The sequence below is a fragment of the Xyrauchen texanus genome, chromosome 21 (assembly GCF_025860055.1).
Source record: "Xyrauchen texanus isolate HMW12.3.18 chromosome 21, RBS_HiC_50CHRs, whole genome shotgun sequence".
Classification (NCBI taxonomy): Eukaryota; Metazoa; Chordata; class Actinopteri; order Cypriniformes; family Catostomidae; genus Xyrauchen; species Xyrauchen texanus.
Genome location: NC_068296.1, coordinates 21,820,198 through 21,842,533, shown reverse-complemented (window position 1 = coordinate 21,842,533; position 22,336 = coordinate 21,820,198). Strand labels below are relative to the sequence as shown.

Here is a 22,336-nt window from a genome sequence, read left to right as displayed (position 1 = left end):
GAATGTGGGACTGGCCACTCAATGGCCATGAAAGGTGTACTAACTCCTTTTGAATGTAAATGTGAGCCATTCTTGGGTTTAAACTCACCTTTACACATGGGCGTAGATTCTGTGAGTGCGCAGTCTATCAAAATTGTTGCAGGCAAACAATTTTGTTAATTCTTAAAACAATAGATTAGCCATAAAGTAGGACATTATATATATATATATATATATATAATGCAAGCGAATGGTGACCAAAACTTTGAAGTTTCAAATAGCACATAAAAGCAGCATAAAAGTAATCTATAAAACTCCAGGTGATTTAATCCATGTCTTCTGAAGCGATCCAATTGGTTTTCGGTGAGAAAATACCAAAATATAACCCCTTTTTCATTATAAATCTTGCCATCTTGGCTATCATGATTTCTAGCTCTCTGCACATACATCAAGCACTCGATTAATGTAAGTCTTTGTTTGCCTTTCTGTTCTCACACAAACCCGATTGGATCACTTCAGAAGACATGGATTAAACCACTGTTACTTTTATGCTGTTCTAATGTGCTTTGAGCTTAAAAAATTTGGTCACCATTCACTTGCGTCGTATGGACCTACAGAGCTGATAATTCTTCTAAACATCTCCGTTTGTGATCTGCAGAAGACAGAAAGTCATACACATCTGGGATAGCATGAGGGTGAATAAATGATGAGAGAATTTCCATTTTCGGGCTCACTATCCCTTTAAGGCTGATGTACCATACCCAAAACAAGTTTTCATTTGCAGTCGGTAGGCCTACAAAAAATTTATATTTTCTAAAACATGTACATGACTCTGGGTGCATGTAACGTAAAACGTGAAATGACCACAAGGTCAGTATAGTCACCCTTTCCTTTCCTTTTTCTTAACGCATGATGGAGACTAACTGGGTTCAACAAATATTACAATGACTGTGTAAAAAACAAACTTACTCTCTGTCTGGTCTAAATATAGCCTAGCAGACACTATTCTTAACAGCTCGGACGAGTACGATTGTTTTTTCGCGTACGCTAAGACGCAAATCATATTTTCTAAGATAATTCTCATGTAGCATCTAAATATCAACGTGATCCATATTATGAATAATTCAAAGCCGCACAAAAGACTTACAACACTTCCGATGTCACGACAATTAACTGATGGGCCTAGAGACATGAATATGTTTGACGTGAGTCTGAGGGATATTTCAACATATTTAAGAGTTATAGGCTAGGTAATAATTAACTGATGTATTGTCGGGTCGTGTATATTACTAGGCCTATGTTTGTAACGCTGTACCTAACTGGACGGAATACCTAAAGCAATGCATGCAGGTAAACTCATGCACACATGATCATGCTTGAGACAACTGAGGATATATGTGACCATAAACACTGTGAGACGTAGGCCTATATAAATGTATTTAATAAATGAAAGTAATAAAAGACTGCAAGACAACATTGATATTCTGTGTTATTTCCTTATTACAGGGAGAAACATCAACCCGTATTTACCTTCTCCATGAGCAGACCACAGGCAGATTGTGAAGAGAAACAACAGCACAGGACCCCTAAAAAAGGTCCAAACATCCCTCTCTGCTCCAGATATCATTCCTAATATATTAATAAATTAAAAAAATAAAATAAAAAGGTCTTGTCGCACTAATGTAAACCCGAAGCAAAATGCTACGCTTCTTCTGTTAAGCAAGAGAAAAGTCCACAAGATTCCGCTTTGAATATGCAGATAGTTCCTTAACTCTTCAAGATAACGGGAGGCAAGTAGGGATCTGGTAATAATTATATAATCTTCCTTCAATGGAAACATTAAGATGAATTTATCGTGTCTATTAAATCACCAGAGCCCCGAAATTCACTCGACCGATAATCTGCATCTTCAGCCTCCATTTCTTGAAACTCCGAGAGGGACTCGTACCAGCCACACGAGCGGATTCTCATCCAACAAAAACACCTTGAAGAATGTCCCAATTCCAATGCGATGAATCAGATTATCTCGATGTCAAGAGAGATTTATAGGTCCGGTCGATAAAGCGTGATGACTCTGGTAGTGTATCTATGTATGAATGAAATCGCAGCACGCCTAAATAAAGCCTCGCAACAGGGTTCGATCCAAAATATCCGCCAGGACAAAAATGGTTTCACCAACTACAACTATCCCCGGCTCACCCTCCCCTACCGTCTTCACGCGCTCTCACGGTCGGTCCGTTTTGTGGTATGGGAAAAAATTAAATATGTTTTTTTTTTTTTTTTCGAGGTGCAAGAATGAGCACGATAGGCTTCCAAGCGTGGTTTTGGTTTTCCACAACGTACAAAATCGCGAACTGTTTAAATAAATAGCACGTGAGCCTAGTGATAAATACTCAAGTCTCCACGGCGGCGTTTGAACTCCTCAGTGACGACAATACTTTTCTGACGGTCTACGCTCCGTAGAATCTCCGCTGTAAACAAGACTCGGCTTCTCTCACACGGAACACGAAGCATGAGAGAGAATCCAAAAACATGGAATGGAGCAGAGCAGCAGTGGAAAAGATCCACAGTTAAAAAAGATGATGCATTTACCAACGGAGTCTGCGCAAGAGCGAGCGGTCAGCTCGGGACATTTGGTCTCAAATGTCAAGGTGACGGAATATTTTTTTATTTTAACAAAAGAATAGGCTGTCCAAGATTAAGTGTGTATAATAAAAATGGTATGTAATTAAAAAAAATTAAATAAAAAAAAACTCCGATATCAGGTCTGCCATAACATGTATTTGTAGTTGTAATTATTGTTGTTGTTGTTGTTGTTGTTGTATTCATTTAATGTTAATACATAAATCCGCTAAGAGGCTAACAGTAGGCTAAGTGGAATAGAGTGGAATAGATATTTGAAACTGAAACTGAAAAAACAAACATTAAATAAATAAATAAATAAAAAGTTATATAGGCCTAGTGTATCATTTTACAATAACAGTGGGAATATTTTCTCTTTTCTTATGATGCTTTGTTTAAAGCTTATATCGAAGTGAAATGCAATTATACTTGTTTTAACAATGATATGTAAAACTAACGGGATTGAAAAATGTTCACCTGGAAGGCAAAGAAGGACGTGTATGGGGGTATTAAAACGATTAAAACGCGCAGGATAACACCTGAAAGCATCTGCTACATACTGATATCTGATTGGACGAGGTTATTAAGAATAACTATAGGCTAGTGACTATTTTCAGTAGCATACACTACTCTGTTTTAAAGATTCATTCATCACTCCCACTTTATGAATGCTGGAGGGTATATTGTCTCTGCTCTCTGTTAATGAAGCAGTGTAACGGAATTAAGTTTAGCCATATTCATATTTACCTAATGTTCAGCTACAACGATAACGATTTATAATCAATGCGCTACAATCACAATAGGCTACTGCCCAGTGCCACAATTTCGAAGTGCGCATATTTTACCAATGACATACAGTCATGTGAGCTAAGTGTAAATCCCGATGTAGAGTTTCATTCATAGAGTCGGAACGGATTTACAATCGCGAATCCATTCATCCGCTAGAGATGATGCAGTGGAGTCATCTCCTCTTTTTATTTTATATTTTTATATTTTAAGACGTGCATCCCACAGACAAGGATTTCGTTTCTTACTAGTCATAAACACACAAAACAGCATTCCAAGCAAGTGTTTCGAAATCAAATCACAGTTGTGATATAAATAAATATACTAAGATATGAAATATACTACATTGCTTAGTTCAAAATAACCCAAATTCGGTTCTGTTTAGTCCAGCCACTGTATAAATGTTAGACAGGTTACACTTTGGGCAAATCTAACCAGAGAAATTCAGAGTTCTTCATTTTAATCCAGCAAAATGGGCTGTTTATTCAACACTAAATATAACATTACATTATATTAATAAGAAGAAAAACATGAAGTGAGAGTACCAGAAAGTGTCAGTTCTATAAAGAGGATTATGAGGTCAGAGTGAAAGCTACAGAGATGACAGGATAAAATGATGAGACAAGAAACAAAATTAGAGCCCTAAAAAACAGCACTGTGGCTTTGCCATAGTAATATCATGGTACTGAATGATTCATTTTCGTTACATTGTCATGGTGCTCTAAGGTAAAAAAATGTTTTACCATGGTTATACTAGGGCACATATCAAAACCACAGATGTCTAAGAAACATTGTGAGAAATATAACAGAATAGGTTGATGAAGAAAATAATGTAAAACTTAGGATGTTTATGGAATAAAAATAAATAATTAAATACTGTAAAAGCAAATAAATAAGCTAAGTATATATATATAAGTACTACTCATTCAAAAAATTATTTACAATATATACTCTTAATATATATATATATATATATATATATATATATATATATATATATATATATATATATATATATGCAAGTGCCCTTTTTATCATTCATTATTCTATCAATAATGTGCAGCATTATTGTTTGCTTTAACTATCAGTTCACTAAAATGCAACTTCTTTAAAAATGCAGAGTTTATGGTACAAAAAGGTAAAGCTAAGACATGTTCCTCAGTGGTCCTCTAATTAAAATTGTCTTATCTAAATTATTTTTGTTCTTTTTGATGATTAAATTACATGATATTATAGTTTATATTACAACCTAGACTACTTAGTGTGAATTACATTATTTTTGTCAGTGTCATCTTTCATGAGTTACAAACTAGGCCAGGATTCAGCATAGCTAAAGTCAATGTTATAATCCCATTGTAAGTTCTGGTCATGTGACACAGATTGAAGACACAAGGAATCCTGCATGGGTTCCACAAACAGCCTGATGGCAAAAAAAAGATGCAAAAAAGACAATATAAATGCAAAATAACGACAGACTTTTTGTTTTACATCTTAAACCGAAACCACAGAGGAGTTTTGATTTGAAAGGTCTTTTTTTAATTTTATTTAATTTTCTGAAAATTTGCTCTGATTCAAAATATCTTCACTAGCTAAACAGTTGATTGACAGCTAATCCCATATGAAGATAAACTTTCAGCTTTACAAAAACAAATTTTACAATCCAAGCTATTTTTGCTAGTGAAAGGAATTTCAGAAATGTCTGCAATTTCTCAGTGGGAAGTTGGTGGTTTATGGGTAATGATGAAGGACGACATGATTAAAACTGATGCAGAATGCATTTACCAAAACAGGAGCGACAGAGAGTGCTCTGTATCATGTTTGCCGTTTTAAGTTCAGTAAAATGAGGGCAACAAGGAACTCAATGCATAGAATAGTGCAGTTTGTATGAAATCCTGAGGCTCTTAACAAATAATTACAATGTTTAAAAAAACATAAAGTGCAGTATAATTTATATATGTTAATAATGTTTTTTCAAATTTGTCTATTATTTTTATTGTCATGTCTGGCTGTTTTAGAACAACAAATACACCATGCTCTTGTTGGTTGCATAGTCCCAGGGGGTGCAAGTGCATATGGAACAGGTTTTGTCAAAGTGGGACAAATCTGAATATGTCAGCATCAATTATATGTCAAAATATAAAAGAAGATACTTAATGTTTATATATTTATCATACTTCATGTTTATATATTATGCATAAAAATACCATATTTTCCTTCTAATCATAGGGGGAAATGTTTACTTATTTTCAAGTACAGTTTGAAAGAATGTAAAATGAATGCATAAAAACACTCTAATTGTACAGTATAACAATCAAATGTTTTCAAATTGTGTTAACTTTTGCTCTCTTCCTGTTAATTTTTGTTCTTATTGTTTATTGTTAAAACATGAGCAGTTGTCCTATTACTGTTTTGCAGGTAGAAAGAATGTGCCTCAAACCATGCTTGTTAAAAAAGCTTTGTTTTTTTCACTCACATTTGTATGGTAGTGTTGCCATCTTGTGGACAGTGTAACTACTAGCGGATTGTTTTTTTTTTTAATCCTTGTAGAACTTGCTGCTTATTTTGTGGCAGAGATGACAGAGGGAGGACAAACAGGGTAACATTAGCAGTGACCATATCAGTGGAGAGCAAGAAACACAGACAACATCGCTATGTACCTTTTAACAGCCTCAACATAATGTACAATAAACACAGCTTTGTCTAATGGAATGGTATAGTACCGGTGCCATAGATTTATATATTTTAAAAGAGGCATTAGATGCCTGTGTTATGTGATCTTTATGACCTAAGTGCAGTTTCCTTCTTTACCATATCTGACACCTTAAAATAGAGTATAACTACATTGAGATGTAGTGATTAACATGATTATTATGATTACATTATTAGTATTATTGTAATGATGACTAGGAGTGTCAATAGATTAAAATAATTAATTGTAACTAATTCGTTTCTTTATTCCTGAAGTTTCAAGAACTGTTCTTCAATATTAAAAACTGTTTTTGTGAGGACTTAAAAATATTTCAGTTTACATCTTGATTTGTATTGTTGTTGTTTTTTTTATTAAGTTAGATTATGTAAATATAACTTATTTTACATAATTTTTAGGTAATCATGGGGCCCCCTTGGAAGTTTGTTGTAGCCCACAGACAGAGAACCACTGAAGAAATAGATCAAATAGATTTAGATGAACATCTCAGGTCTGTAGGTCCACAAAACGCAAGTGAATGGTGACAAGAACTTTGAACATTGAGCATTTTGCAAGTGAAAGTGGAGATTTATAGTAAAAAAAGGACTTAACTATTGATCTGTTTCTCACCTACACCTATCATATCGCTTCTGAAGAAATACATCAAACAACTGAAGTTGTATGGATTACTTTTGTGCTGCCTTTATATGCTTTTTGGAGCTCCAAATTTTTGGTCACCATTCACTTGCATTGTGTGGATCTACAGTGCTGAAATATTCTTCTAAAAAAATCTTTGTTTGCTCCCAGCAGTAGAAAGAAAATCATACACATCAGGGATCGCATGAGGGTGAGTAAATGATTGATGATTAATTTAAATTTTGGGGTGAACTATTCCTTTAATAGTGTAAATGACATTATCTTATTTGTGCTAGCTTGTTATTATGTACATTAAGTTAAATGGACTAAAAAATATCCTGTATTTGGAAAATTTTAAAAAGAAATTAAAACATACTTGGAAACGATATTTAAAATAAAAAATCTGAAAGCAATAAGAACCATGCAACTGTTTACTATGTACAAAATGTTGCTTTGCTTTCGTGCAATCTTTTCTCCCATGTACACCTGACATTTTTGTTTTATAACAATGTTTTTAGATTGTTGTATGTACTCTTGTTTATACCATTTGAAAAGGTTCCGCACATGTATCGGCACTAGATAGCGCTGTTTGAAGGGATATTAACAGTCAAACTAGATGGGTACATTTCCTGAAGAAAATGTGAGTGGTGCTTGCCGTGGCGAAACTCGTCAAACCTTTCAAAATGGAATCCAACTACTTAGAGAATAGATTGGAAGGTAAGAAGACACCTTAAAGAGTATTCCCAAAGTGATTCCTTGAGATTGGGTTAAAATGAGTTGTCAGATTGACAGACTGTCAACAGAAAATCAGTGCAGTTCTTTCTTTTTCATGTTCTAATAAATCATCAATAGAGTGCTTGGTCTAAATGTCACTTTCGTTTTGAGATCCAAATAATTCAGCACTGCTGAAAAATGTGACATGTTGCCATCATGGAATTAAAAGGTTCAAACACGTCTTTTAAGTGAACAATTACCCAGTGGATCTACCTGTGAAGCACTATGAAGAGCTGAGCACAGGGTGAGAAGAATACTTATCCAGTGCCCAGTCAGATTTGCCATGTTTCTCACCCTTCCTCATGGATAGAATGTGTGAATTAAAGGACAAACACATTTAGCTGTATTGGTCTCAAAATATAGTGAGCTAGTCATCCTTTGATGACAAAAAAAAATAATAAAAAAAAAATCCCAAAATAGGCTACACCCTATAGGTTTTGATACATTATCTCTCTTGATGGTGTGACATGTGGCCACATAGAGAAACCTCCATCCACTACAACATAAATAAACTGCTAAAAGTGCCACCAAACTCCAAAACCAGGACACTTCCCCTAGCTCACACAATAACTCAGCAGTGACCATAGCCACTGGAGCACGAAACCTACCTGTAGCCCCCATCCTGAAAAAGATAAAAATAGAAGTTTTGCAGAGATTGTCAAACCAAGCATATTGAATTTATTTGGTGTTTCCATCATAGTAATGCACATTTATTCTTAATTAAAAAATGTATCCACCTCAATCAAGCATATCATTTTTAAGTGCATTTTGGAGATTTTATTTGTATCTTGGTTTTTCCAGCCAGTAGTTTTTGTGCGATATCCCAATATACGTATAAAATACGTGAATACCATGCTATTGTTGGTGCCAGAATGGCTAGTTTGAGTATTTCTGTAACTGCTGATCTCCTGGGATTTTCATGCACAACATTCTCTAGAGTTTACTCAGAGTGGTGCCAAAAATAAAAAACATCCAGTGAGTAGCAGTTCTGCAGATGGAAACGCCTTGTTGATGAGAGAGGTCAACGGAGAATGGCCAGACTGGTTCGAGCTGACAGAGAGGCTACAGTAACTCAGATAACCACTCTGTTCAATTGTAATGTGCAGAATAGCATCTCAGAATGCACAACATGTCAACCCTTGAGGCAGATGGGCTATAACATTAGAAGACCACTTCGGGCACTTTATTAGGACCTTAGTGTTCCTAATAAAGTGCTCAGTTAAAGTAGTTCTCAATAAATAAAAAAGGACCTTACTTTGGTCAGAACATATACAATCGATACCTTTTACTATTTAATATATGTTTGATATAACAGACAAGGTTTACTTTACTTAAAGGTTTACTTTACTTTTTAACAAAAATGTCAGCATTTTCTCCTTACTAACACACTTGTGTATGGAATTGTACTGAACAATTACTATAGCACTCACTTTGTCTCTCTATCCTCCATACATGCCAGAAGACATAGGAAAGCTAATTCCCAGAATCCCTTCTTATGTTTGAGATGAGCAGAAATCCTCCAGCATCTGTAAAATCAGTCCATTCTTTCTCAAGTAAGAGTGAACAAACACGGTATCCAGCACAGGAAGCTGATAACTCTGACCAGTACAGCCACCACACTTATGAGAGACAACACAGGAATAAAAATCAATAAACTTAACTCATGTTTTTTTTTTAAATCCACCATTCTCTTTGAAGCAACAATTGTCACTGGCATGCTAGAATTACTTTTCTTGTTAAGTGGATGAGCAATGACCAGCAAATGAGAAAAGAATATAACCCTTATTTTTGATGGTGTAAAACCCAATAATTTCTCCATTTTGCCAGAGAATATTGGCAATTTTCCATAGGGAATAAGAAAAGTATAGGTCTCTGTTCCAGTATCCCAAATAAAACCTGGCTGAGCAGGAATAACACTATTCTCTCCATCACTGTCTCCACCTGGGAAGAAAAGAATGAACAAAATAATGACAACTTTAAAATCATACTTTTTGTGCTCAAATCATTGTGATAAGTCTAGATGACAAATGCTAAATGAGGAGGTTTGTCACACTATCCACATTCTCAGGTTTACTTACTAAAACAATTCCATGTCTCGATTTGTTTGACGTCTTCAAAACATCACCAAATGAGCCACCATTGCCTAGCAAGTACACAGTAACCACTACAAGAGGAGGTTATTCATTATCCATATGAAGCAGAATGATGGAAAACAGGGGTAACGAGAAGGAAACTACAACATGCTTCGGCCCTTCAGGTTTCATCCTCAGGTTTATGGAGAGCAAGAAGGAAATGTAGAAGTTCACCATCTCCCAGAAATGCAACCCCATCGATGTTTTCACAAGTTACTTGTTTTGGGTGTTTGGGTATTTATTCTACATTATAAGGTGTTTTAATATGTAATGTCTTTATAATGATATATAGACTCAATGTTTGTAATTAAGATCTAATTGCAGTAATTTAATAAATGTAGGAAGTTATTGGAGCATTATGTGTCCATGGATTATTTATTTATTGTATTTTTTACCCTTTTGCCATCAATTTGTCAATTGTGTGACAAATTACCTTTTAAAAGAACAAATATTCCATTTAGCCAACTTTGTCATTTATTATTAGCTCATAAAAGCTTCATGTGTATTAAAAGTAAAAGAAAATTAGCAAAATACTGTTTAAAATAGATTTAGATTATTTGTAGCATGTCATCTAAATCTATTAATATAGAATTTTTTATATTTTTTAATTAAGAATAAATGTGCATTACTATGATGGAAACACCAAATAAATTCAAAAGTGCAACAAAAATAATGTGATGAATAACTTGTTCAGAACTGGACCAAACATCTTTGCTCTAGTCATCTTGAAATAACAGTGTCTATAAAACATCTAGGTTACGGATGTATCCTCCATTCCCTGATGGAGGGAACGAGACATTGTTTCGAAGAAGCAACACTAGGGGTCTCTCTTGAGAGCCTTTCGCATCTCTGATCTATGAGAAAAGGCCAATGAGAAATTGGCAGACAGAATTTGCATGTCCTGCACCCGGACATATGGGTATAAAGGGAGGAAAATGCGTCTGTTTCATTCAGGATTTTTCTGAGGAGCCGACAATGAGGTTCGGCCGCAACAGTGGCTCGGTTCAGCAATGTGGCCGGGAGGACATAACGTCTCATTCCTTCCATCAGGGAACAGAGGTTACATCCGTAACCTAGACGTTCCCCGTCTGTCGCTCACTTCGATGTTGTTTCGAAGAAGCTACACTAGGGGTCCAATTTAAATCACGCCATGCGCTGAGCCATGTATGTGTACTGCTGACACAGGAGTGGTAAGGTATTTTACGACCGGCTGTGTCAGACTGCACGTACCCTTCCCCAACGCCCCATAAAGTCATCAAAGCCTTCTGGTTCTTTACCCCCGACAGGGGGAAACAAGGCAACATGCCAAGCATGGGAGCAGGCCGCGGCAGCCACGCCTTTTCTCTCTCTATGTTTCTCGCATATTGTCGGTGAATTCCTCCGCTGAATTCGCGGACCAGAGGGCTCAGGAGAAGTCATCCAGGGAGCCGAGTTAGTGGGATCTCCTGGGATAAGAGTGCACGGTTTTACCTCAGTGGAGGGAAAGGGCGCTAGGTGCAAGTGGTCCACCTGGTCAGTTTGTTAACGTTTACCGAGTTCTACCGGCTCGGACCTGAGAAAACACGGGACGAAACCGACTCAACCCTGAGATTGTATAATCTTGCAAAGGTATTGGGTGTTCTGCATATGTCTGCTAGGGAGGTGCCCCTGCCCAGTGCCCATGAGGATGCAACACTTCTTGTTGAGTGTGCTTGGACAAGCAAGGGGGCACGGCATGGGTTGTGATAGGCCAATGTAATGCTGTCCACTACCCAGTGGACAGCATTACATTGCCTCTGTTTGTCTCAGCATTACATAGCCTCTGTTTGGAGAAAGCTTTCCCTTTCCGCTGTCCACCAAAGCAGACAAAGAGCTGCTCAGAACGTCTAAAGCTCTGCGTGTGGTCCAAGTAGATACGCAAAGCACGTACCGGACACAGCAACAAAGGGGCTGGGCTTGCCTCCTCCCGGGGCAGAGCTTTAGACCGGTCGTGGTCTTAGGATCACGTGAGTGTCTGCCGGACCGAACTCCAGGCAGGTGTCGCTGACAGAGAATGCTTGCAGGTCCCCGACCCTTTTGATGGAGGTGAGCGCGATCAGGAGGGCCGTCTTCAGGGAGAGGACCCTGAGTCTGACTGATTCTAGCTGGGGACTCTGAAGGCCCAAGAGGACCACTGAGACATCCCAGGAGGGGAACAGGCTTGGTCGGGAGGGGTTTAACCTCCGGGCGCCTCTTAGGAACTTGATAATTAAGTCGAGCTTACCCAAAGACTTGCCGTCTACTGTGTCGTGGTGGGCCACGAAAGCAGTTACAAACACCTTCAAGGTGGAGGGGGACAGCCTCCCCTCCAACCTCTCCTGCAGGAATGAAAGCACTGACCTAACAGCGTGCCACGGTGGGTCTTCAGCCTGGGAAGAACACAAATTTGCAAACAAGTGCCACTTTAGGGCGTAAAGTTGCTCTGGCTTGGTTGATCGTGTCTACGACAGCAGGTGGTAGATCAGCTAGATCTTCTGCATTCCGTTCAGGGGCCAGATGTGGAGATTCCAGAGGTCTGGGTGCGGATGCCACAGCGTGCCTTTGCCTGAGCATTTTGAACGGGAGTTTGTGCAATGCCCGGTTGAAAACTCGCAAGTCCAAGATCGGTTGTAAGCCGCCGCCTTTCTTGGGTACGATAAAGTAAGGGCTGTAGAAACCCTTCTTCGGGCCCTTCTGACGGCGGCCCTGGCATGCTTGTCGGACATCTGGGCGACAGCCTCAGACTGGGCACGCTGGCCCGAAGCTGGTTCGCGGGGTGTACCCGGCGAAACCGAGCACGCTGCCATCCCCAAATCGCCTCCATCGCCAGCCGGGTCGTCCTCAATCCTGTGGGAAGAAGGAGCGACGCGGGGGGTGGCTGGAGTGGCGTTCCTTTTAACCAAAATGTTGCCATGGTCATGTTCTCGCAGTGAGAACATGAGCCATCCACAAACGCTGCCTTGGTGTGATCGCTGCCAGTCACATGAGACAGTGCCTGTGGCCGTCAGGAGCGGAGAGCACCCTTCCGCATCCAGGAACTACACAGGGGCGGAAGGGCATCTTTATAAAGACGCGTCCTGAAAAGGATGTTCATCGCCAGCTGTGTATATGCTCTTTTAGAGAAAATAACTTTTTTAGAGAAATAAACTCTTTTACTGCGCTGTCGAAGCGCCCAGGGGCAAAGCTGCACTGCCATGCAGAGAAGGGAGAAAGCCACTGATATGCACCGTAAATCCAACAGCAATCGTATTCAGAGATGGGAGGAACAGTGAGTGACCCATTATGATGGTCGATGTGAACATTAACTGAAATAACTTTTTTAGAGAAATAAACTCTTTTACTGCGCTGTCGAAGCGCCCAGGGGCAAAGCTGCACTGCCATGCAGAGAAGGGAGAAAGCCGCTGATATGCGCTGTAGATCCAATCGTACAGCAATCGTATTCAGAGATGGGAGGAACAGAGTGACCCATTATGATGGTCGATGTGAACATTAACTGAAACCCCTGACCTGTATATGCCTGATTTTATGCATTGCTGCCACACAGTTGGCTGATTAGATAATCGCATGAATAAGTAGGTGTACACGTGTTCCTAATAAAGTGCTTAGTACGTGTATAATAGAGATGAGTCAAACTAAAGTGTAGCTCCGAGGAAAGTTACTGCAATATTAGTCCTATATGGTTGAAAATTATAAAGGATTTTCAATTTTGTCCATCTAAACCATTATTTTATTAGAGGAGAAGATCAAAAAAGTTTTATAAGAGAAAAATATTCAACAAAATGTCCTACATATAACAGTTTTTGACTAGTTTTGTTCCTTGTTTGAAACACACTGAAACAGTTTCTTCTCCTTTCAATAACACAGCATAACATATGTATAACCAAACAAGATTCAAGAACATTCATGTTACCAAAAATGTAAGAATATTTATTTAATTAAAGAATATCAGTCAATATCTAACAAAGAATAATTCATGTTGTCAGAATGACATACTTCTCGTTCACAAAAATTATTTAACTCCCTGCTGTTCTCAAGTATTTGCTTGTATTTCCATTTTGCCCTTGAGTTTTATCAGACAACAAAAAAACAAAAATGTTCTATTGTAGCACTTTCAGTAGAGGCAGTTTTCCCATTACGGTATTGTGAAATCATGCCATTGCACGGAGATGTATTTGCAATGATTGCAAACAAAGCTTCTTAATGTATTTAGTGTGAACACACAAATCACGTTAATATCTCAGTTCAGGTTGGTTAAACAAATAGGGGATCAGAATGAGAAAAAAATCAGTGAATACATTTTGTATATTATTTTTTCACGTACACTTGTTTTGTTGTTGTTTATTATGGTTGTTAATGCTTCTTGGTTTTTATATCGGTTATAAAATAAAAATAAGTAATCTTAGCATGTAGTAAGTATAATGAAAGACAGCTACTTCTACAGTGTACATGAGCTTATCATTAAAAACTGATATGAGTGGTTTCATTAGCTGTTAATAAAAACACTCTTATCTGTTATTATTTATGTAATGGAAGATGCCCTGTTACATGGCTATCCCTGTTTTCCTGACAACCAAATTGAGAAAAGAAGACAATTACTTTTAATTATTGTTCAAAGTTTGCAGGAAGTATCTTGAGATCCATGACGAAGAAAGAGATTGCCGTATGAGATGGTGCCTCTGGTGACTGGACTCAGAGATGCAATGTGTGGATAAACATCCAGCTACAGCACATACAAACAGACTGTAAGGGGCTGTGTTGCTGTTGAGCAGCAGATAGCAAGACTCAGCAGGAGTACCAAGAGGCTTTGACTCATATTTTTGGGTTATGGTTTTACATGTTTTTATTGTGCTAAATCAAGATTTTATGGCTGTTTATGGCAATGTTCAGGACAGTTTATTGCTGTAGTGGTGCTGAAAGAATGTCCTTTTTTTAGGTGGAGACTCAAAGCAAAGTAGCTAACCAAAGAAGTATCATAACCAGTTTACTGGAAGTTTGTCTCAACTGTCCTCGTTGAGTATATCGCTTAAAATATTAAAAACACATAAAATATAAAATAAAATTTATAATCCATTCCCTTAACCAGACCATGAGGAACACTGACCAGAAAATCTCATGGCTGTTAGTGTTTCCTGGTAGATAATAAAATAAAGCAATAAGCCAAGAGATAAAAGAGGTTTTAAACTTTAATAAATCTGTGGGAGCAGCAATATGATGAAAGACACCAATAATAATCTTAATAAACAGTTCAATTCAAGTCTGCCAAGTAATGTTGTTTATTTTCTTCACTGTAGGCTATTTGCAGTTACTAGGCAACATAGAAACATGGCGCATTAATGCAGAATGTAATGCTTTATAATGAAAATTCTGTGTAATCTATATTCTGTTTACTCTTAACCATTTCCACAGTGGAAGCTGCAACAATGTGGATCAACAGTCAGTCTCAAAGAGCTATCAAGCTCTGGTAAGACGCGAAAAGCAGAGCAGACCAAGACAAGAACCAACTATAAAAAAGCCAGGACTTAACCTTAAATTGCAGTGTGCTGTATTGTAAGTGTCCAGGGAGCTCTCAGATGGACGGTATACTTTCAAACTGTATCTGACTGAACTTAAACATTCAGAACATATGGCTGGGCTGTCCTAAGTGTGTAGATGATCATGTTTTTATTATTCTGAGAGAATCCAAGGAGGTGGAATTACTGTACAAGTGCCTTCATACAGTAATAGTGTGTGACCTGATTGAACAAATCAGTATTTCTGTTATTTGACCATGTCTGGATCTGGACATGGTCAAATAAATACCCTTCCAAAAATCTAGAGGTTTGGCAAACCCCATTATTGAGTGCAATAAGTATTAAAGATAAATTATTATTATTATTATTATTATTATTATTATTATTATTATTAGAGATAATTGAAATAAACTAGCTGTTTTTTATTTATTTTATAAAGTGGGTGGATGGATGAATGTACCTCCTATTTAGATTTGTATAGGGTAACCCTTTAATGTTCTTAAATGGTGGGAATAGATTTGTTTTGAAAAATGTTCAAAGGGGGCTAGTATTGACTTATCCAATCACAATGGAAATTAATTTGTGTATTTGAATAAAAAAAAAAGTGCACCCTTTTCTGAAATAGTTAATTTGAGTAAGCATTCTCTTGAATTGTTACAAAAAAAAAAGCATAGCTGTCTCAAAATTATTTACATTAATTGACTAATTTATTTTGCATTATAACGATTATCTATCTACACAATATCACTATAGTGCTCTTTTACCACGTGTGCGGGCCTTACCCTTTAAAAACAAACCAACCAAAAAAAAAAAAACATAATGTTAATCAAAACAACCTTCCGTTATTGTTTCTTTTCATTTAAAATAAATAGGTTTTTTTTTTTTCTATCTTGATATATTTTGTGACCAGAAAAAAAATCTAATTTTCCTTAAGGTATGCCTTCAGCACCTTTGTACCATACACATTCTCAGCACTACTGTTAGTGTAGATCTATACATTTAATAACAACATTTTTATGAAGGTAAAATTGTGCCTAAATTATTTGCATGCAAGATTTGTGAAAGTGTATATCAAATTGCAAGTGTAAAAATAAACTGCATGTGCACACATTTTTATGTGTAATTCATGTGTTGTGAAACTGTAATTTCTTATTAACGCAAAGTAAATTTGGTGTGTATTTTTCTGACACTTATGGCACTGTTTTTGCTCCTATGGCCAAAAACATTGCAAACCTGCAGTCATTGATATGCAAGCAAAGAAAGTGTGTCATGAACAGCAAAACGTATTGACCGCATAGAATCAGTCTGTAACGTGAAAATTACTTGAATTGAAAATATTATTTTAGTCATAGCCTAATTCAAGGCATTTTTTGGTGAGCCTAAACAGGAAATTATTTGACTTCTGTTCTACCCTCACAAAAATTATCCATGGTTTCACTATAACGATAGCTTAATCATGGTATTTAGTTAAACCATATTTACCACAAAATTAACCATGGTTACAACAATATAACTGTAGTAAAACCCTGCAACTACTGTGTTTAATTGTTTATTAACAACAATTACACAAACTCATTAAGAAATGTCACCTTTAGATATGTTGTTATTTTTGCATTCATTTACTGAAGCTGTATCTATGATTTTATATCATTACCTCTAGACACTGTTCCCTCTTGTTTGAGCGAGTCTTGTGTTTTGTGACAGCGCAAGCGCCTGTCTGCTTGCGTCTTTCAGCATTTATGAATGTTAAAATGAGCGGAAGAAGAAATAGTTCCCATCCTGTATTTGCTAATATAGCCAAATCCTTTTTATTGCCGTTGAAACTTCTGATTATTGTTCATGTTCAAAATAATAATTTCTCTAATTAAAAAAAAAAACTTAGAATCGACAATTTTGTGTGAGGATTGATAATTTTGCTACAACATCAGTATGATAAGTATCCATACTTTAGGATTGATCCTCCCATCCCTCGTCAAAAGTGTGAGTGCAACAAAGGAAAGAGGAAACGGTGAATATCGGATTATTTTGGGAAAATATTTATGCCACAAACACAAGTTCAGTAGTTCTCTTACGAGAGGTTCTCTCGTATTGCGTAAGCTAGCTTACGCTACGGGAAAGATTCATCTTTTCTGAGATATTGAAGCCAAAAAATTATCCTTAATTTTTGTATCCATTGTCAACGCAGTGCGGCAGCTGCAGACCTTGAGCGGGCTATCTAGCGAGCTCATAGGTTGCTCTGCGGCAACTGCTGCAGCCTATAGACGAGCTTGGGCGAACTCGCATCCAATGAGAGGCATCCGCGCGCTCACTGCATCAAAGCCCGCCAAAATGGGCGTGACTACAGTGCATATAAGCGTAGTTCGTAGGCTGGAACCCTGATTTTCATCTCTTCAGCGAAGCTCTTCGCATCACTGAACTGGAAGCCGCGTCGCCGTTCGAGGGGCATCAAGCAAGCGTGGACAGCGCTCGAAGAAGCCGGCCGTCTTCGCCACCTTCAGCCGTCCTGCGAGCAACGCCATCCGGCGACGTATCCTTTTTAAAAGCAAGCTAGTTCTTAAGAACTTCACAAAAGAGTACGAGCGTCTTTTTTAAGATGCCTCGCTCCACTTGCGCCTCATGTCGCGTTCCTCTCAGCACCGGAGACCGCCACATCATCTGCGCTCTCTGCCTGGGACTGGGGCATGCAGAGCTCGCCCTCGCCGAAGGCGGATGCGATTTCTGCGAGGAGCTGCCGATGTCGACCCTGCGGGCTCGACTCGAAGCGCTCAGGACCGAAGACGCCGCGCCGCCTTCCGTTCAGCCGCGCAGAAAAAAGCGCCGCACTCAAAGGCTGCCGGAAACAATGGAAGAAGCGATTGCCTCGCCGGAGCCCATCCCTCGAGTATCGCCTTCACCCTCCCCGCCCACCCGCGTAGTTGCCGCCGAGCGGCTGCTCTGCTGCCATCTCGGACGAAGAAGTGGAGGATAAGGGCTGTTCCATCATGGCTTCGGACAGTGAGGAGTGGTCAGGCTCACACGCCTCCTCCTCGGCCCAGGAATCCAGCAGGACCCGCGCCGGAGTCGAAGGGGAACTAACACGCCTCCTCACACAGGCCGTTGACCGCCTCGGGCTCGACTGGTCACCGCCCTTGAGCAGGCACCCAACAGACTTGACGGCTGCTTTCTACAGAGCCGCCGCTGCAGCACCCGCTACCGGGCCGCTCCCTTCCTGCCGGAACTCCACGCCGAGCTTTCCAAATCATGGAGCAGCGCTTTCTCGCCAGGGTCCGATCCCACGTCTCCATCTCTCTTGCTTCGGTGGACGGCGCTACTGAGAAGGGCTACGCTTCCATCCCTCCGGTCGAGGATGCGGTAGCAGCACACCTTTTGCCCGCCCTCCGCGAGATGGCGGTCTAAACCAGTGCTCCCGTCTAAGGCCTGCAGAACAACTTCCGCCTGTGTTGGCGTGCCTATTCCGCCGCCGGCCAAGCTGCATCTGCTCTGCACTCTATGGCCGTCCTACAGATCCTCCAAGCGGACCTTCTGCGGGAGTGGGATGAGGAAAGTAGGCATCCAGAGGCGGTTGCAGACATATGGAGTGCTACGGACCTCGCCCTCCACGCTACCAAAGCTGCAGCCCAAGCTATAGGGAAGTGCATGGCCGCGCTGACTGTGACCGAGAGACATCTGTGGTTAACGCTAGCCGACATGGGAGAAGCAGAGCTCTACGTTCCTCAACGCACCGCTCTCTCCATCCGGTCTCTTCGGCTCCGCGGTGAGTGGTATCATTGACCGGTTTTCAGAGGTCCAAAAGCCACACAAGCCATGAATCTCTTTCTGCCTCGTCGCGCTAACTCCTCTGCAGGCCGCTCACGTGATCAGCCTCCTGCACGAGCCTCTTCACAGCGCCCAGCTCAACAATCTCAGACTTCTCAGCGTCGACAGGGCGGCCGCCCTCGATCAGCGCTCAGACAGCCGCCGCAGACCGCCGCCCCGCGGGCCTCGATTTAAGGTAACGCTGAAACCAGAGCAATCGAAGTCTTCCTAACTTTGTTGAACAAACGACGGCTCAGTCCCGCCGCGGCGGACCACCGTCAAAGCTTTGCCCCTGTCAGTCCCCTTCTCTCAGGCTACTACAGTGGTGAATTTAGCAGCCAACAAGCCGGTAACACTGCCCGCTTGCCTGCACTCAAACGCCGTTTTCACGGCGACCCAAATAAATCTTGTAAAGAGCAAACATGTCTTATGTGTAGAAAATGTGCCCACAACCCAGTGTTCAGCCCCTACACACAAGCATAACACATCCCGTGCCCCTATTAGAGCATGCTCTCATAAAGTGGTTACTGAACCGCTCGAGCGTCAGAGTCAATGAAGGCCCACAAATGCGTGCTTCGCTCCATTCTCTGGCCGCTCTGTCACACGACCAGCCCTATGTGTAGAAAATGTGCCCACAATCCAGTGTTCACTTCTGCACACAAGCACTGCATGTCTCGTGTCCCCACCAGAGCACGCTCACATAAAGCGATTACGAACCGCTCGAGCGCTAGAGTCAATAAATGCGCCCACGAATACGTCGCGACGCCCATTCTCTGCCCGCTCTGTTACACGGCCAGCAAACATTCCTCTGTGTGTAAGTCCCGTGCCCATGACTATGCTTGCGCATCATGTAACAGATGTGACTCTTTCCCCATTCATTCCAATCGGAAGTCACTCACAAAACAGCCTGTTCATGCTGTCTGCGAGCAATCATGCATGAACACACTAAACGCGCTCACACATTTTGTTCAGCTCTGTGTGCGGCGATCAGAGCGAATTGGCCATTCACCCTCTAGCGTTACGCTTCAAAGCGTGGGAAGCTATTCCAGGGATACCCAAGTGGGTGTTAAGCACAATACAACAGGGCTATTTGCTACAGTTCGATCGCCGCCCTCCTCGCTTCAGAGCTGGCTCGAAACCACTGTGAACACGGAAGCAGTGTGCTTGCTTCGTTCAGAAATAGCAAGCCTTCTGTGCAAAAGGGCCATAGAGAAAGTGCCACCCTCTCTGAGCTGAGTCGGGGCTTTACAGCCGTTATTTTCTTGTTCCCAAGAAAGACGGCGGCCTCAGACCCATATTAGATCTCAGGGTTTTGAACAAGGTGCTTGCAAAAGACCGTTCAAAATGCTTACAATCAGGAAACTCCTCGCGCATGTGCGCCAGAGAGACTGGTTTATTTCTCTCGAGCTGAAAGATGCATACTTTCAGATTCAGATAAATCCCGTCACAGGCCATTCTTGAGATTAGCCTGACGGCCAGGTTTATCAATACACCGTCCTCCCGTTCGGCCTGTCCTTAGCACCCGTACTTTCACGAAGTGCATGGATGCGGCGCTCGCACCCCTGTGGAGTCAGGGTTTGCGAATTTTGAACTATTTGGACGACTGGCTGATTATGGCACAGTCACATATGGAGCTTCTGTCTCACAGAGCAGTTCTCCTCAGCCATCTGAACAGTTTGGGTCTTGCAGTCAATTGGACCAAGAGCTCACTACAGCCCAGTCAGACAATTTCCTTCCTTGGAATAGAACTAGACTCCGTGGCAATGACGGCTCGCTTATCTACACAGCGTGCAGCGCCGTGTTCAGCGACTAGCCGCATCTTTTCAGATGAACAGCCTCACGCCTCTGAAGAAATTCCAGAGAGTGCTAGGTTACATGGCCTCAGCCGCAGCAGTACTTCAGCTGGGTATACTGCACATCGCCCGCTTCAGCATTGGCTAAACACCGCAGCGTCTCGCCGGGCTTGGGCCACAGGCCGCCAGCCCATCAAGGTGACTCAGACCTGTATATCAGCTCTGCAGCCCTGGACAGTGGCCGAATGGTATCAGCGGGGAGTGACAATGGGAGCTGTATCTCGCCGAAAAGTCATCTCGACAGACGCGTCCAACATGGGTTGGGGTGCGAGGGCTTCCCATTGTCTGCGAGGGCTCTCCGGTTTTCGGCCTATGGTCAGTTCAGGAAAAGCTCCTTCACATAAATTGTCTGGAAATGATAGCGGTCGAGTACGCCGCGGCGCTTTCTCCCGGTCATTCAGGGTCACCACGTCCTGGTCCGTTCGGACAACAGATCTGTGGTATCCTATCTAAACCGTCAGGGCGGTGTCAGATCCAGGAACCTCTTCCATCTGACGAAACGCATACTGAGTTGGTCCCAGTGCCACCTGCGCTCGCTGAGGGCGACGCACGTGCCAGGCCACCTGAACGACGGCCCGGACAGACTGTCCAGAGACAATATTCCCCAGGGGAATGGTCCCTGCACGCTCAAACAGTCCAGACGTTATGGCACCTATTCGGCAGAGCAGAGATAGACCTCTTTGCGTCCAAAGAGAACTCTCACTGCCCAATATTTTTCTCGAAAAGCGAGGACGCGCTGGCCCAGGACTGGCCCAGATGCCCGCTTTACGCCTTCCCTCCCGTCTCGCTATTGCCACAGGTAATGCAGAGGATCAGGGAAACGCGTCACTCGGTGCTCCTCATAGCCCCGCGTTGGGAGAATCAGACATGGTTCCCGGAGCTTACGCAGCTGTCACTGACAGCCCATCCCAGTGAGAGCAGATCTCCTCTCTCAAGCTCGCGGCACAATCTGGCATCCCCACCCAGAGCGCTGGGCGCTGCATGCGTGGGTGATCAACGACTACCCGTCGCTCTGCCAGAAGGAGTAATAAACACCATCATACACACTAGAGCCCCTTCCACGAGAAGACTCTATGCGTCAAAATGGTCTGTGTTCTCAAAATGGTGCACCGACAGAGACCTGGACCCGCGGACATGTGGGGTGTCGTCGCTGCTCGTATTCCTACAAGAGCTGCTGGATAAGGGCAGATCCCCATCCACGCTCAAAGTGTATGTGGCGGCCGTTGCGGCGTTCGCTGAACCCCTGCACGGCCAGTCATGGGGTAAAAACGAGCTGGTCATCCGCTTCCTCAGGGAGCTAGAAGGATGAACCCCGCGCCCCCATCGGTTCCTATCTGGGATCTTTCTATAGTTCTCGAAACTATGAAAGCCCCCTTTCGAACCACTTCAATCCGTGGATTTGAAATACCTTTCACTCAAAACCGCTTTTCTGACTGCCCTGTCATCAGTCAAACGTGTGGGAGACCTTCACGCGCTGTCTGTCAGCGCTGCGTGTCTTGAGTTTGGACCAAGTGACTCCAAGGTCATTTTAAAGCCTAGACACGGCTATGTTCCCAAGGTGATCGG

At 41.3% G+C, this 22,336-nt stretch overlaps 1 protein-coding gene and 1 pseudogene across 1 annotated transcript in view; both read right to left on the bottom strand.

The window, feature by feature from the left end:
• Nucleotides 1-2,465, bottom strand: part of LOC127661463 (insulin-like growth factor 1 receptor) — a 166,381-nt gene extending 163,916 nt beyond the window's left edge. The window contains exon 1 of the mRNA XM_052152201.1: nt 1,510-2,465. Within this exon, the coding sequence (XP_052008161.1) occupies nt 1,510-1,606 (97 nt within the window). The 5' untranslated portion in view covers nt 1,607-2,465. The remainder of the gene's footprint in view (nt 1-1,509) is intronic.
• A 6,457-nt stretch (nt 2,466-8,922) lies between these two features.
• On the bottom strand, nt 8,923-10,701 carry LOC127661471 (protein FAM169B-like; annotated as a pseudogene).
• Between the last annotated feature and the right edge of the window lie 11,635 nt (nt 10,702-22,336).